This window comes from Oncorhynchus mykiss, chromosome 3 (genome assembly GCF_057628025.1).
Source record: "Oncorhynchus mykiss isolate SJ-2025 chromosome 3, ASM5762802v1, whole genome shotgun sequence".
NCBI lineage: Eukaryota > Metazoa > Chordata > Actinopteri > Salmoniformes > Salmonidae > Oncorhynchus > Oncorhynchus mykiss.
The window spans coordinates 11862501-11880000 of record NC_143024.1 but is presented as its reverse complement, the minus strand read 5'-3'; the positions used below and the strand labels follow the sequence as shown (position 1 = coordinate 11880000).

At 45.4% G+C, this 17500-nt stretch overlaps 1 protein-coding gene across 3 annotated transcripts in view; it reads right to left on the bottom strand.

The window, feature by feature from the left end:
• Positions 1-17500, bottom strand: part of LOC149984356 (kinesin-like protein KIF13A) — a 170347-nt gene that overhangs the window by 20097 nt on the left and 132750 nt on the right. For all 3 annotated transcript variants that reach the window (XM_090220756.1, XM_090220758.1, XM_090220765.1), the window contains one exon: positions 13926-14025. In XM_090220756.1, coding sequence (XP_090076882.1) covers positions 13926-14025 — 100 coding nt within the window. The remainder of the gene's footprint in view (positions 1-13925; positions 14026-17500) is intronic.

The following is a 17500-nucleotide window of genomic DNA, read 5'->3' as shown; positions in this document are numbered from 1 at the left end:
TGAATGAAGACAGGACTGGTACAGAGTGGAGCTGTAGAGTCCAGAATACTGAATAAACTGAATGAAGACAGGACTGGTACAGAGTGGAGCTGTAGAGTCCAGAATACTGAATAAACTGAATGAAGACAGGACTGGTACAGAGTGGAGCTGTAGAGTCCAGAATACTGAATAAACTGAATGAAGACAGGACTGGTACAGAGTGGAGCTGTAGAGTCCAGAATACTGAATAAACTGAATGAAGACAGGACTGGTACAGAGTGGAGCTGTAGAGTCCAGAATACTGAATAAACTGAATGAAGACAGGACTGATACAGAGTGGAGCTGTAGAGTCCAGAATACTGAATAAACTGAATGAAGACAGGACTGATACAGAGTGGAGCTGTAGAGTCCAGAATACTGAATAAACTGAATGAAGACAGGACTGGTACAGAGTGGAGCTGTAGAGTCCAGAATACTGAATAAACTGAATGAAGACAGGACTGATACAGAGTGGAGCTGTAGAGTCCAGAATACTGAATAAACTGAATGAAGACAGGACTGGTACAGAGTGGAGCTGTAGAGTCCAGAATACTGAATAAACTGAATGAAGACAGGACTGGTACAGAGTGGAGCTGTAGAGTCCAGAATACTGAATAAACTGAATGAAGACAGGACTGGTACAGAGTGGAGCTGTAGAGTCCAGAATACTGAATAAACTGAATGAAGACAGGACTGATACAGAGTGGAGCTGTAGAGTCCAGAATACTGAATAAACTGAATGAAGACAGGACTGATACAGAGTGGAGCTGTAGAGTCCAGAATACTGAATAAACTGAATGAAGACAGGACTGGTACAGAGTGGAGCTGTAGAGTCCAGAATACTGAATAAACTGAATGAAGACAGGACTGGTACAGAGTGGAGCTGTAGAGTCCAGAATACTGAATAAACTGAATGAAGACAGGACTGGTACAGAGTGGAGCTGTAGAGTCCAGAATACTGAATAAACTGAATGAAGACAGGACTGGTACAGAGTGGAGCTGTAGAGTCCAGAATACTGAATAAACTGAATGAAGACAGGACTGATACAGAGTGGAGCTGTAGAGTCCAGAATACTGAATAAACTGAATGAAGACAGGACTGATACAGAGTGGAGCTGTAGAGTCCAGAATACTGAATAAACTGAATGAAGACAGGACTGGTACAGAGTGGAGCTGTAGAGTCCAGAATACTGAATAAACTGAATGAAGACAGGACTGATACAGAGTGGAGCTGTAGAGTCCAGAATACTGAATAAACTGAATGAAGACAGGACTGGTACAGAGTGGAGCTGTAGAGTCCAGAATACTGAATAAACTGAATGAAGACAGGACTGGTACAGAGTGGAGCTGTAGAGTCCAGAATACTGAATAAACTGAATGAAGACAGGACTGGTACAGAGTGGAGCTGTAGAGTCCAGAATACTGAATAAACTGAATGAAGACAGGACTGATACAGAGTGGAGCTGTAGAGTCCAGAATACTGAATAAACTGAATGAAGACAGGACTGATACAGAGTGGAGCTGTAGAGTCCAGAATACTGAATAAACTGAATGAAGACAGGACTGGTACAGAGTGGAGCTGTAGAGTCCAGAATACTGAATAAACTGAATGAAGACAGGACTGGTACAGAGTGGAGCTGTAGAGTCCAGAATACTGAATAAACTGAATGAAGACAGGACTGATACAGAGTGGAGCTGTAGAGTCCAGAATACTGAATAAACTGAATGAAGACAGGACTGGTACAGAGTGGAGCTGTAGAGTCCAGAATAATGAATAAACTGAATGAAGACAGGACTGGTACAGAGTGGAGCTGTAGAGTCCAGAATACTGAATAAACTGAATGAAGACAGGACTGGTACAGAGTGGAGCTGTAGAGTCCAGAATACTGAATAAACTGAATGAAGACAGGACTGGTACAGACTGGAGCTGTAGAGTCCAGAATACTGAATAAACTGAATGAAGACAGGACTGATACAGAGTGGAGCTGTAGAGTCCAGAATACTGAATAAACTGAATGAAGACAGGACTGGTACAGAGTGGAGCTGTAGAGTCCAGAATACTGAATAAACTGAATGAAGACAGGACTGGTACAGAGTGGAGCTGTAGAGTCCAGAATACTGAATAAACTGAATGAAGACAGGACTGGTACAGAGTGGAGCTGTAGAGTCCAGAATACTGAATAAACTGAATGAAGACAGGACTGGTACAGAGTGGAGCTGTAGAGTCCAGAATACTGAATAAACTGAATGAAGACAGGACTGATACAGAGTGGAGCTGTAGAGTCCAGAATACTGAATGAAGACAGGACTGATACAGAGTGGAGCTGTAGAGTTCAGAATACTGAATAAACTGAATGAAGACAGGACTGGTACAGACTGGAGCTGTAGAGTCCAGAATACTGAATAAACTGAATGAAGACAGGACTGGTACAGAGTGGAGCTGTAGAGTCCAGAATACTGAATAAACTGAATGAAGACAGGACTGGTACAGAGTGGAGCTGTAGAGTCCAGAATACTGAATAAACTGAATGAAGACAGGACTGGTACAGAGTGGAGCTGTAGAGTCCAGAATACTGAATAAACTGAATGAAGACAGGACTGGTACAGAGTGGAGCTGTAGAGTCCAGAATACTGAATAAACTGAATGAAGACAGGACTGATACAGAGTGGAGCTGTAGAGTCCAGAATACTGAATAAACTGAATGAAGACAGGACTGGTACAGAGTGGAGCTGTAGAGTCCAGAATACTGAATAAACTGAATGAAGACAGGACTGGTACAGAGTGGAGCTGTAGAGTCCAGAATACTGAATAAACTGAATGAAGACAGGACTGGTACAGAGTGGAGCTGTAGAGTCCAGAATACTGAATAAACTGAATGAAGACAGGACTGATACAGAGTGGAGCTGTAGAGTCCAGAATACTGAATAAACTGAATGAAGACAGGACTGATACAGAGTGGAGCTGTAGAGTCCAGAATACTGAATAAACTGAATGAAGACAGGACTGGTACAGAGTGGAGCTGTAGAGTCCAGAATACTGAATAAACTGAATGAAGACAGGACTGGTACAGAGTGGAGCTGTAGAGTCCAGAATACTGAATAAACTGAATGAAGACAGGACTGATACAGAGTGGAGCTGTAGAGTCCAGAATACTGAATAAACTGAATGAAGACAGGACTGGTACAGAGTGGAGCTGTAGAGTCCAGAATACTGAATAAACTGAATGAAGACAGGACTGGTACAGAGTGGAGCTGTAGAGTCCAGAATACTGAATAAACTGAATGAAGACAGGACTGGTACAGAGTGGAGCTGTAGAGTCCAGAATACTGAATAAACTGAATGAAGACAGGACTGGTACAGAGTGGAGCTGTAGAGTCCAGAATACTGAAGAAACTGAATGAAGACAGGACTGATACAGAGTGGAGCTGTAGAGTCCAGAATACTGAATAAACTGAATGAAGACAGGACTGATACAGAGTGGAGCTGTAGAGTCCAGAATACTGAATAAACTGAATGAAGACAGGACTGGTACAGACTGGAGCTGTAGAGTCCAGAATACTGAATAAACTGAATGAAGACAGGACTGGTACAGAGTGGAGCTGTAGAGTCCAGAATACTGAATAAACTGAATGAAGACAGGACTGGTACAGAGTGGAGCTGTAGAGTCCAGAATACTGAATAAACTGAATGAAGACAGGACTGGTACAGAGTGGAGCTGTAGAGTCCAGAATACTGAATAAACTGAATGAAGACAGGACTGGTACAGAGTGGAGCTGTAGAGTCCAGAATACTGAATAAACTGAATGAAGACAGGACTGGTACAGAGTGGAGCTGTAGAGTCCAGAATACTGAATAAACTGAATGAAGACAGGACTGATACAGAGTGGAGCTGTAGAGTCCAGAATACTGAATAAACTGAATGAAGACAGGACTGATACAGAGTGGAGCTGTAGAGTCCAGAATACTGAATAAACTGAATGAAGACAGGACTGGTACAGAGTGGAGCTGTAGAGTCCAGAATACTAAATAAACTGAATGAAGACAGGACTGATACAGAGTGGAGCTGTAGAGTCCAGAATACTGAATAAACTGAATGAAGACAGGACTGGTACAGAGTGGAGCTGTAGAGTCCAGAATACTGAATAAACTGAATGAAGACAGGACTGGTACAGAGTGGAGCTGTAGAGTCCAGAATACTGGATAAACTGAATGAAGACAGGACTGGTACAGAGTGGAGCTGTAGAGTCCAGAATACTGAATAAACTGAATGAAGACAGGACTGATACAGAGTGGAGCTGTAGAGTCCAGAATACTGAATAAACTGAATGAAGACAGGACTGATACAGAGTGGAGCTGTAGAGTCCAGAATACTGAATAAACTGAATGAAGACAGGACTGGTACAGAGTGGAGCTGTAGAGTCCAGAATACTGAATAAACTGAATGAAGACAGGACTGGTACAGAGTGGAGCTGTAGAGTCCAGAATACTGAATAAACTGAATGAAGACAGGACTGATACAGAGTGGAGCTGTAGAGTCCAGAATACTGAATAAACTGAATGAAGACAGGACTGGTACAGAGTGGAGCTGTAGAGTCCAGAATACTGAATAAACTGAATGAAGACAGGACTGGTACAGAGTGGAGCTGTAGAGTCCAGAATACTGAATAAACTGAATGAAGACAGGACTGGTACAGAGTGGAGCTGTAGAGTCCAGAATACTGAATAAACTGAATGAAGACAGGACTGGTACAGAGTGGAGCTGTAGAGTCCAGAATACTGAATAAACTGAATGAAGACAGGACTGGTACAGAGTGGAGCTGTAGAGTCCAGAATACTGGATAAACTGAATGAAGACAGGACTGGTACAGAGTGGAGCTGTAGAGTCCAGAATACTGAATAAACTGAATGAAGACAGGACTGGTACAGAGTGGAGCTGTAGAGTCCAGAATACTGAATAAACTGAATGAAGACAGGACTGGTACAGAGTGGAGCTGTAGAGTCCAGAATACTGAATAAACTGAATGAAGACAGGACTGATACAGAGTGGAGCTGTAGAGTCCAGAATACTGAATGAAGACAGGACTGATACAGAGTGGAGCTGTAGAGTCCAGAATACTGAATAAACTGAATGAAGACAGGACTGATACAGAGTGGAGCTGTAGAGTCCAGAATACTGAATAAACTGAATGAAGACAGGACTGATACAGAGTGGAGCTGTAGAGTCCAGAATACTGAATAAACTGAATGAAGACAGGACTGGTACAGAGTGGAGCTGTAGAGTCCAGAATACTGAATAAACTGAATGAAGACAGGACTGATACAGAGTGGAGCTGTAGAGTCCAGAATACTGAATACACTGAATGAAGACAGGACTGGTACAGAGTGGAGCTGTAGAGTCCAGAATACTGAATAAACTGAATGAAGACAGGACTGGTACAGAGTGGAGCTGTAGAGTCCAGAATACTGAATAAACTGAATGAAGACAGGACTGGTACAGAGTGGAGCTGTAGAGTCCAGAATACTGAATAAACTGAATGAAGACAGGACTGGTACAGAGTGGAGCTGTAGAGTCCAGAATACTGAATAAACTGAATGAAGACAGGACTGGTACAGAGTGGAGCTGTAGAGTCCAGAATACTGAATAAACTGAATGAAGACAGGACTGGTACAGAGTGGAGCTGTAGAGTCCAGAATACTGAATAAACTGAATGAAGACAGGACTGATACAGAGTGGAGCTGTAGAGTCCAGAATACTGAATAAACTGAATGAAGACAGGACTGATACAGAGTGGAGCTGTAGAGTCCAGAATACTGAATGAAGACAGGACTGGTACAGAGTGGAGCTGTAGAGTCCAGAATACTGAATAAACTGAATGAAGACAGGACTGATACAGAGTGGAGCTGTAGAGTCCAGAATACTGAATAAACTGAATGAAGACAGGACTGGTACAGAGTGGAGCTGTAGAGTCCAGAATACTGAATAAACTGAATGAAGACAGGACTGGTACAGAGTGGAGCTGTAGAGTCCAGAATACTGAATAAACTGAATGAAGACAGGACTGGTACAGACTGGAGCTGTAGAGTCCAGAATACTGAATAAACTGAATGAAGACAGGACTGGTACAGAGTGGAGCTGTAGAGTCCAGAATACTGAATAAACTGAATGAAGACAGGACTGGTACAGAGTGGAGCTGTAGAGTCCAGAATACTGAATAAACTGAATGAAGACAGGACTGGTACAGAGTGGAGCTGTAGAGTCCAGAATACTGAATAAACTGAATGAAGACAGGACTGGTACAGAGTGGAGCTGTAGAGTCCAGAATACTGAATAAACTGAATGAAGACAGGACTGGTACAGAGTGGAGCTGTAGAGTCCAGAATACTGAATAAACTGAATGAAGACAGGACTGATACAGAGTGGAGCTGTAGAGTCCAGAATACTGAATAAACTGAATGAAGACAGGACTGGTACAGAGTGGAGCTGTAGAGTCCAGAATACTGAATAAACTGAATGAAGACAGGACTGGTACAGAGTGGAGCTGTAGAGTCCAGAATACTGAATAAACTGAATGAAGACAGGACTGGTACAGAGTGGAGCTGTAGAGTCCAGAATACTGAATAAACTGAATGAAGACAGGACTGATACAGAGTGGAGCTGTAGAGTCCAGAATACTGAATGAAGACAGGACTGATACAGAGTGGAGCTGTAGAGTCCAGAATACTGAATAAACTGAATGAAGACAGGACTGATACAGAGTGGAGCTGTAGAGTCCAGAATACTGAATAAACTGAATGAAGACAGGACTGATACAGAGTGGAGCTGTAGAGTCCAGAATACTGAATAAACTGAATGAAGACAGGACTGGTACAGAGTGGAGCTGTAGAGTCCAGAATACTGAATAAACTGAATGAAGACAGGACTGATACAGAGTGGAGCTGTAGAGTCCAGAATACTGAATACACTGAATGAAGACAGGACTGGTACAGAGTGGAGCTGTAGAGTCCAGAATACTGAATAAACTGAATGAAGACAGGACTGGTACAGAGTGGAGCTGTAGAGTCCAGAATACTGAATAAACTGAATGAAGACAGGACTGGTACAGAGTGGAGCTGTAGAGTCCAGAATACTGAATAAACTGAATGAAGACAGGACTGGTACAGAGTGGAGCTGTAGAGTCCAGAATACTGAATAAACTGAATGAAGACAGGACTGGTACAGAGTGGAGCTGTAGAGTCCAGAATACTGAATAAACTGAATGAAGACAGGACTGGTACAGAGTGGAGCTGTAGAGTCCAGAATACTGAATAAACTGAATGAAGACAGGACTGATACAGAGTGGAGCTGTAGAGTCCAGAATACTGAATAAACTGAATGAAGACAGGACTGGTACAGAGTGGAGCTGTAGAGTCCAGAATACTGAATAAACTGAATGAAGACAGGACTGGTACAGAGTGGAGCTGTAGAGTCCAGAATACTGAATAAACTGAATGAAGACAGGACTGGTACAGAGTGGAGCTGTAGAGTCCAGAATACTGAATAAACTGAATGAAGACAGGACTGATACAGAGTGGAGCTGTAGAGTCCAGAATACTGAATGAAGACAGGACTGATACAGAGTGGAGCTGTAGAGTCCAGAATACTGAATAAACTGAATGAAGACAGGACTGATACAGAGTGGAGCTGTAGAGTCCAGAATACTGAATAAACTGAATGAAGACAGGACTGATACAGAGTGGAGCTGTAGAGTCCAGAATACTGAATAAACTGAATGAAGACAGGACTGGTACAGAGTGGAGCTGTAGAGTCCAGAATACTGAATAAACTGAATGAAGACAGGACTGATACAGAGTGGAGCTGTAGAGTCCAGAATACTGAATACACTGAATGAAGACAGGACTGGTACAGAGTGGAGCTGTAGAGTCCAGAATACTGAATAAACTGAATGAAGACAGGACTGGTACAGAGTGGAGCTGTAGAGTCCAGAATACTGAATAAACTGAATGAAGACAGGACTGGTACAGAGTGGAGCTGTAGAGTCCAGAATACTGAATAAACTGAATGAAGACAGGACTGGTACAGAGTGGAGCTGTAGAGTCCAGAATACTGAATAAACTGAATGAAGACAGGACTGGTACAGAGTGGAGCTGTAGAGTCCAGAATACTGAATAAACTGAATGAAGACAGGACTGGTACAGAGTGGAGCTGTAGAGTCCAGAATACTGAATAAACTGAATGAAGACAGGACTGATACAGAGTGGAGCTGTAGAGTCCAGAATACTGAATAAACTGAATGAAGACAGGACTGATACAGAGTGGAGCTGTAGAGTCCAGAATACTGAATGAAGACAGGACTGGTACAGAGTGGAGCTGTAGAGTCCAGAATACTGAATAAACTGAATGAAGACAGGACTGATACAGAGTGGAGCTGTAGAGTCCAGAATACTGAATAAACTGAATGAAGACAGGACTGGTACAGAGTGGAGCTGTAGAGTCCAGAATACTGAATAAACTGAATGAAGACAGGACTGGTACAGAGTGGAGCTGTAGAGTCCAGAATACTGAATAAACTGAATGAAGACAGGACTGGTACAGAGTGGAGCTGTAGAGTCCAGAATACTGAATAAACTGAATGAAGACAGGACTGGTACAGAGTGGAGCTGTAGAGTCCAGAATACTGAATAAACTGAATGAAGACAGGACTGGTACAGAGTGGAGCTGTAGAGTCCAGAATACTGAATAAACTGAATGAAGACAGGACTGGTACAGAGTGGAGCTGTAGAGTCCAGAATACTGAATAAACTGAATGAAGACAGGACTGGTACAGAGTGGAGCTGTAGAGTCCAGAATACTGAATAAACTGAATGAAGACAGGACTGATACAGAGTGGAGCTGTAGAGTCCAGAATACTGAATAAACTGAATGAAGACAGGACTGGTACAGAGTGGAGCTGTAGAGTCCAGAATACTGAATAAACTGAATGAAGACAGGACTGGTACAGAGTGGAGCTGTAGAGTCCAGAATACTGAATAAACTGAATGAAGACAGGACTGATACAGAGTGGAGCTGTAGAGTCCAGAATACTGAATAAACTGAATGAAGACAGGACTGATACAGAGTGGAGCTGTAGAGTCCAGAATACTGAATGAAGACAGGACTGGTACAGAGTGGAGCTGTAGAGTCCAGAATACTGAATAAACTGAATGAAGACAGGACTGATACAGAGTGGAGCTGTAGAGTCCAGAATACTGAATAAACTGAATGAAGACAGGACTGGTACAGAGTGGAGCTGTAGAGTCCAGAATACTGAATAAACTGAATGAAGACAGGACTGGTACAGAGTGGAGCTGTAGAGTCCAGAATACTGAATAAACTGAATGAAGACAGGACTGGTACAGACTGGAGCTGTAGAGTCCAGAATACTGAATAAACTGAATGAAGACAGGACTGGTACAGAGTGGAGCTGTAGAGTCCAGAATACTGAATAAACTGAATGAAGACAGGACTGGTACAGAGTGGAGCTGTAGAGTCCAGAATACTGAATAAACTGAATGAAGACAGGACTGGTACAGAGTGGAGCTGTAGAGTCCAGAATACTGAATAAACTGAATGAAGACAGGACTGGTACAGAGTGGAGCTGTAGAGTCCAGAATACTGAATAAACTGAATGAAGACAGGACTGGTACAGAGTGGAGCTGTAGAGTCCAGAATACTGAATAAACTGAATGAAGACAGGACTGGTACAGAGTGGAGCTGTAGAGTCCAGAATACTGAATAAACTGAATGAAGACAGGACTGGTACAGAGTGGAGCTGTAGAGTCCAGAATACTGAATAAACTGAATGAAGACAGGACTGGTACAGAGTGGAGCTGTAGAGTCCAGAATACTGAATAAACTGAATGAAGACAGGACTGATACAGAGTGGAGCTGTAGAGTCCAGAATACTGAATAAACTGAATGAAGACAGGACTGGTACAGAGTGGAGCTGTAGAGTCCAGAATACTGAATAAACTGAATGAAGACAGGACTGGTACAGAGTGGAGCTGTAGAGTCCAGAATACTGAATAAACTGAATTAAGACAGGACTGATACAGAGTGGAGCTGTAGAGTCCAGAATACTGAATAAACTGAATAAAGACAGGACTGATACAGAGTGGAGCTGTAGAGTCCAGAATACTGAATGAAGACAGGACTGATACAGAGTGGAGCTGTAGAGTCCAGAATACTGAATAAACTGAATGAAGACAGGACTGATACAGAGTGGAGCTGTAGAGTCCAGAATACTGAATAAACTGAATGAAGACAGGACTGATACAGAGTGGAGCTGTAGAGTCCAGAATACTGAATAAACTGAATGAAGACAGGACTGGTACAGAGTGGAGCTGTAGAGTCCAGAATACTGAATAAACTGAATGAAGACAGGACTGGTACAGGGTGGAGCTGTAGAGTCCAGAATACTGAATAAACTGAATGAAGACAGGACTGATACAGAGTGGAGCTGTAGAGTCCAGAATACTGAATAAACTGAATGAAGACAGGACTGGTACAGAGTGGAGCTGTAGAGTCCAGAATACTGAATAAACTGAATGAAGACAGGACTGGTACAGAGTGGAGCTGTAGAGTCCAGAATACTGAATAAACTGAATGAAGACAGGACTGGTACAGAGTGGAGCTGTAGAGTCCAGAATACTGAATAAACTGAATGAAGACAGGACTGGTACAGAGTGGAGCTGTAGAGTCCAGAATACTGAATAAACTGAATGAAGACAGGACTGGTACAGAGTGGAGCTGTAGAGTCCAGAATACTGAATAAACTGAATGAAGACAGGACTGGTACAGAGTGGAGCTGTAGAGTCCAGAATACTGAATAAACTGAATGAAGACAGGACTGGTACAGAGTGGAGCTGTAGAGTCCAGAATACTGAATAAACTGAATGAAGACAGGACTGGTACAGAGTGGAGCTGTAGAGTCCAGAATACTGAATAAACTGAATGAAGACAGGACTGATACAGAGTGGAGCTGTAGAGTCCAGAATACTGAATGAAGACAGGACTGATACAGAGTGGAGCTGTAGAGTCCAGAATACTGAATAAACTGAATGAAGACAGGACTGATACAGAGTGGAGCTGTAGAGTCCAGAATACTGAATAAACTGAATGAAGACAGGACTGATACAGAGTGGAGCTGTAGAGTCCAGAATACTGAATAAACTGAATGAAGACAGGACTGGTACAGAGTGGAGCTGTAGAGTCCAGAATACTGAATAAACTGAATGAAGACAGGACTGATACAGAGTGGAGCTGTAGAGTCCAGAATACTGAATACACTGAATGAAGACAGGACTGGTAGAGTGGAGCTGTAGAGTCCAGAATACTGAATAAACTGAATGAAGACAGGACTGGTACAGAGTGGAGCTGTAGAGTCCAGAATACTGAATAAACTGAATGAATACAGGACTGGTACAGAGTGGAGCTGTAGAGTCCAGAATACTGAATAAACTGAATGAAGACAGGACTGGTACAGAGTGGAGCTGTAGAGTCCAGAATACTGAATAAACTGAATGAAGACAGGACTGGTACAGAGTGGAGCTGTAGAGTCCAGAATACTGAATAAACTGAATGAAGACAGGACTGGTACAGAGTGGAGCTGTAGAGTCCAGAATACTGAATAAACTGAATGAAGACAGGACTGATACAGAGTGGAGCTGTAGAGTCCAGAATACTGAATAAACTGAATGAAGACAGGACTGATACAGAGTGGAGCTGTAGAGTCCAGAATACTGAATGAAGACAGGACTGGTACAGAGTGGAGCTGTAGAGTCCAGAATACTGAATAAACTGAATGAAGACAGGACTGATACAGAGTGGAGCTGTAGAGTCCAGAATACTGAATAAACTGAATGAAGACAGGACTGGTACAGAGTGGAGCTGTAGAGTCCAGAATACTGAATAAACTGAATGAAGACAGGACTGGTACAGAGTGGAGCTGTAGAGTCCAGCATACTGAATAAACTGAATGAAGACAGGACTGGTACAGACTGGAGCTGTAGAGTCCAGAATACTGAATAAACTGAATGAAGACAGGACTGGTACAGAGTGGAGCTGTAGAGTCCAGAATACTGAATAAACTGAATGAATACAGGACTGGTACAGAGTGGAGCTGTAGAGTCCAGAATACTGAATAAACTGAATGAAGACAGGACTGGTACAGAGTGGAGCTGTAGAGTCCAGAATACTGAATAAACTGAATGAAGACAGGACTGGTACAGAGTGGAGCTGTAGAGTCCAGAATACTGAATAAACTGAATGAAGACAGGACTGGTACAGAGTGGAGCTGTAGAGTCCAGAATACTGAATAAACTGAATGAAGACAGGACTGGTACAGAGTGGAGCTGTAGAGTCCAGAATACTGAATAAACTGAATGAAGACAGGACTGGTACAGAGTGGAGCTGTAGAGTCCAGAATACTGAATAAACTGAATGAAGACAGGACTGGTACAGAGTGGAGCTGTAGAGTCCAGAATACTGAATAAACTGAATGAAGACAGGACTGATACAGAGTGGAGCTGTAGAGTCCAGAATACTGAATAAACTGAATGAAGACAGGACTGGTACAGAGTGGAGCTGTAGAGTCCAGAATACTGAATAAACTGAATGAAGACAGGACTGGTACAGAGTGGAGCTGTAGAGTCCAGAATACTGAATAAACTGAATTAAGACAGGACTGATACAGAGTGGAGCTGTAGAGTCCAGAATACTGAATAAACTGAATAAAGACAGGACTGATACAGAGTGGAGCTGTAGAGTCCAGAATACTGAATGAAGACAGGACTGATACAGAGTGGAGCTGTAGAGTCCAGAATACTGAATAAACTGAATGAAGACAGGACTGATACAGAGTGGAGCTGTAGAGTCCAGAATACTGAATAAACTGAATGAAGACAGGACTGATACAGAGTGGAGCTGTAGAGTCCAGAATACTGAATAAACTGAATGAAGACAGGACTGGTACAGAGTGGAGCTGTAGAGTCCAGAATACTGAATAAACTGAATGAAGACAGGACTGGTACAGAGTGGAGCTGTAGAGTCCAGAATACTGAATAAACTGAATGAAGACAGGACTGATACAGAGTGGAGCTGTAGAGTCCAGAATACTGAATAAACTGAATGAAGACAGGACTGGTACAGAGTGGAGCTGTAGAGTCCAGAATACTGAATAAACTGAATGAAGACAGGACTGGTACAGAGTGGAGCTGTAGAGTCCAGAATACTGAATAAACTGAATGAAGACAGGACTGGTACAGAGTGGAGCTGTAGAGTCCAGAATACTGAATAAACTGAATGAAGACAGGACTGGTACAGAGTGGAGCTGTAGAGTCCAGAATACTGAATAAACTGAATTAAGACAGGACTGATACAGAGTGGAGCTGTAGAGTCCAGAATACTGAATAAACTGAATAAAGACAGGACTGATACAGAGTGGAGCTGTAGAGTCCAGAATACTGAATGAAGACAGGACTGGTACAGAGTGGAGCTGTAGAGTCCAGAATACTGAATAAACTGAATGAAGACAGGACTGATACAGAGTGGAGCTGTAGAGTCCAGAATACTGAATAAACTGAATGAAGACAGGACTGGTACAGAGTGGAGCTGTAGAGTCCAGAATACTGAATAAACTGAATGAAGACAGGACTGGTACAGAGTGGAGCTGTAGAGTCCAGAATACTGAATAAACTGAATGAAGACAGGACTGATACAGAGTGGAGCTGTAGAGTCCAGAATACTGAATAAACTGAATGAAGACAGGACTGATACAGAGTGGAGCTGTAGAGTCCAGAATACTGAATAAACTGAATGAAGACAGGACTGGTACAGAGTGGAGCTGTAGAGTCCAGAGCTGGGACTCACCCTGTTTATTGATGATCTTGTTGATCTGCTCGTCCAGATACTCTCGTCGTTTGATGAGGGCCTCAGACCAGCGGTCCCTCACACAGTTCAGGTCCTCCTCCTGCAGGCCAACAGAAGACAGCATCAGTGTCAGCAGGACTCTGTCCAGTATCAGAAACAAAACAGGACGTTGAACGGCAGACTCCTACTTCCTTACCCCAGTAGACCCCACATGACCTCCGTGAGGAGCCACAGTGTGAGGCCCTAGGGGCCAAGTCAAAACTTAATCCTCTTTCTCAAAGTCTATTGAAAAAAAGTCCCAAACTCTATGAGGAAATGGAATGTCTCCCAGGCTCAGAGCCTTTAATGTACTGTTGGCTGATTAAAACATCACCATGATCTAACCACCCACCCAGCACCATAACAACCACACACATGCACACTCCACCCCCATTCCTCCGGTCACTCCACCCCCATTCCTGAGCTCATCTCCCCTGTCATGCTAAATGAGTCATGCATGGAAGCAGCCATGCGTTGGTTATGTGACTGAGTGTGGTGCAATAAGTCTCCTGTCATGGCACTGTGGAGAGGTAGGACGGAGGGACAGACAGACAGACAGACACCAGGGCACTGTGGAGAGGTAGGACGGAGGGACAGACAGACAGACACCAGGGCACTGTGGAGTGTTGGGACGGAGGGACAGACAGACAGACACCAGGGCACTGTGGAGTGGTGGGACGGAGGGACAGACAGACAGACACCAGGGCACTGTGGAGTGGTAGGACAGACAGACAGACAGACACCAGGGCACTGTGGAGTGGTAGGACGGAGGGACAGACAGACAGACATCCGGGGCACTGTGGAGTGGTAGGACAGAGGGACAGACAGACAGACAGACACCAGGGCACTGTGGAGTGGTGGGACGGAGGGACAGACAGACACCAGGGCACTGTGGAGTGGTAGGACGGAGGGACAGACAGACACCAGGGCACTGTGGAGTGGTGGGACGGAGGGACAGACAGACACCAGGGCACTGTGGAGTGGTAGGACGGAGGGACAGACAGACACCAGGGCACTGTGGAGTGGTGGGACGGAGGGACAGACAGACACCAGGGCACTGTGGAGTGGTAGGACGGAGGGACAGACAGACACCAGGGCACTGTGGAGTGGTGGGACGGAGGGACAGACAGACACCAGGGCACTGTGGAGTGGTAGGACAGACAGACAGACAGACACCAGGGCACTGTGGAGTGGTAGGACAGAGGGACAGACTGGAACACAGACAGACAGACACCAGGGCACTGTGGAGAGGTAGGACAGACAGACAGACAGACACCAGGGCACTGTGGAGAGGGAGGAAAGGGGTGCCTCCTTAAAAAGATTCTCTGATCCATGTCTTTGTTTGGGTGACATTATTTAGTTGGACCAGCGCCACCCGGGTCCAAAATTGTGCTTGGAGGCAAGAGTTCTCTTGTCTCCTACCCCCATACCCCTCTAGTCTCCTGTCTCCTACCCCTCTAGTCTCCCGTCTCCTACCCCTCGAGTCTCCTGTCTCCTACTCCTCTAGTCTCCTCTCTCCTACTCCTCCAGCCTCCTGTCTCCTACCCCTCTAGTCTCCTGTCTCCTACCCCTCGAGTCTCCTGTCTCCTACTCCTCTAGTCTCCTCTCTCCTACTCCTCCAGCCTCCTGTCTCCTACCCCTCCAGCCTCCTGTCTCCTACCCCTCTAGTCTCCTGTCTCCTACCCCTCTAGTCTCATGTCTCCTACCCCTCTAGTCTCCTGTCTCCTACCCCTCGAGTCTCCTGTCTCCTACTCCTCTAGTCTCCTACTCCTCCAGTCTCCTGTTTCCTACCTCCTACTCCTCCAGCCTCCTGTTTCCTACCTCCTACCCCTCTAGTCTCCTGTCTCCTACCCCTCGAGTCTCCTGTCTCCTACTCCTCTAGTCTCCTGTCTCCTACTCCTCCAGCCTCCTGTTTCCTACCTCCTACCCCTCGAGTCTCCTGTCTCCTACTCCTCTAGTCTCCTGTCTCCTACTCCTCCAGCCTCCTGTTTCCTACCTCCTACTCCTCCAGCCTCCTGTTTCCTACCTCCTACTCCTCCAGCCTCCTGTTTCCTACCTCCTACCCCTCTAGTCTCCTGTCTCCTACCCCCTACTCCTCTAGCCTCCTGTCTCCTACCCCTCGAGTCTCCTGTCTCCTACTCCTCTAGTCTCCTGTATCCTACTCCTCCAGCCTCCTACCCCCTACTCCTCTAGTTTCCTGTTTCCTACCCCCTATCCCTCTAGTCTCCTGTCTCCTACTCCTCTAATTTCCTGTTTCCTACCCCCTACCCGTCTAGTCTCCTGTCTCCTACTCCTCTAGTCTCCTGTCTCCTGTCTCCTACTCCTCTAGTCTCCTGTCTCCTACCCCTCTAGTCTCCTGTTTCCTACCCCCTACCCGTCTAGTCTCCTGTCTCCTACTCCTCTAGTCTCCTGTCTCCTGTCTCCTACTCCTCTAGTCTCCTGTCTCCTACTCCTCTAGTCTCCTGTCTCCTACTCCTCTAGTCTCCTCTAGTCTCCTGTTTCCCACCCCCTGCCCACCCTTCTTAGTGGAACCCACTGTCTGCTACTCCTCTAGTCTCCTGTTCCCCCTGCCCACCCTTCTTAGTGGAACCCACTGTCTGCTACTCCTCTAGTCTCCTGTCTCCTGTTTCCCACCCCTCTAGTCTCCTGTCTCCTACTCCTCTAGTCTCCTGTTCCCCCTGCCCCCCCTTCTTAGTGGAACCCACTGTCTGCTACTCCTCTAGTCTCCTGTCTCCTGTTTCCCACCCCCTGCCCACCCTTCTTAGTGGAACCCACTGTCTGCTACTCCTCTAGTCTCCTGTCTCCTACTCCTCTAGTCTCCTGTTCCCCCTGCCCCCCCTTCTTAGTGGAACCCACTGTCTGCTACTCCTCTAGTCTCCTGTTCCCCCTGCCCCCCCTTCTTAGTGGAACCCACTGTCTCCTACTCCTCTAGTCTCCTGTCTCCTACTCCTCTAGTCTCCTGTCTCCTGTTTCCCACCCCCTGCCCACCCTTCTTAGTGGAACCCACTGTCTGCTACTCCTCTAGTCTCCTGTCTCCTACTCCTCTAGTCTCCTGTTCCCCCTGCCCCCCCTTCTTAGTGGAACCCACTGTCTGCTACTCCTCTAGTCTCCTGTCTCCTACTCCTCTAGTCTCCTGTTCCCCCTGCCCACCCTTCTTAGTGGAACCCACTGTCTGCTACTCCTCTAGTCTCCTGTCTCCTACTCCTCTAGTCTCCTGTTCCCCCTGCCCCCCCTTCTTAGTAGAACCCACTGTCTGCTACTCCTCTAGTCTCCTGTTCCCCCTGCCCACCCTTCTCAGTGGAACCCACTGTCTGCTACTCCTCTAGTCTCCTGTCTCCTACTCCTCTAGTCTCCTGTTCCCCCTGCCCACCCTTCTTAGTGGAACCCACTGTCTGCTACTCCTCTAGTCTCCTGTCTCCTACTCCTCTAGTCTCCTGTTCCCCCTGCCCACCCTTCTTAGTGGAACCCACTGTCTGCTACTCCTCTAGTCTCCTGTCTCCTACTCCTCTAGTCTCCTGTCTCCTGTTTCCCACCCC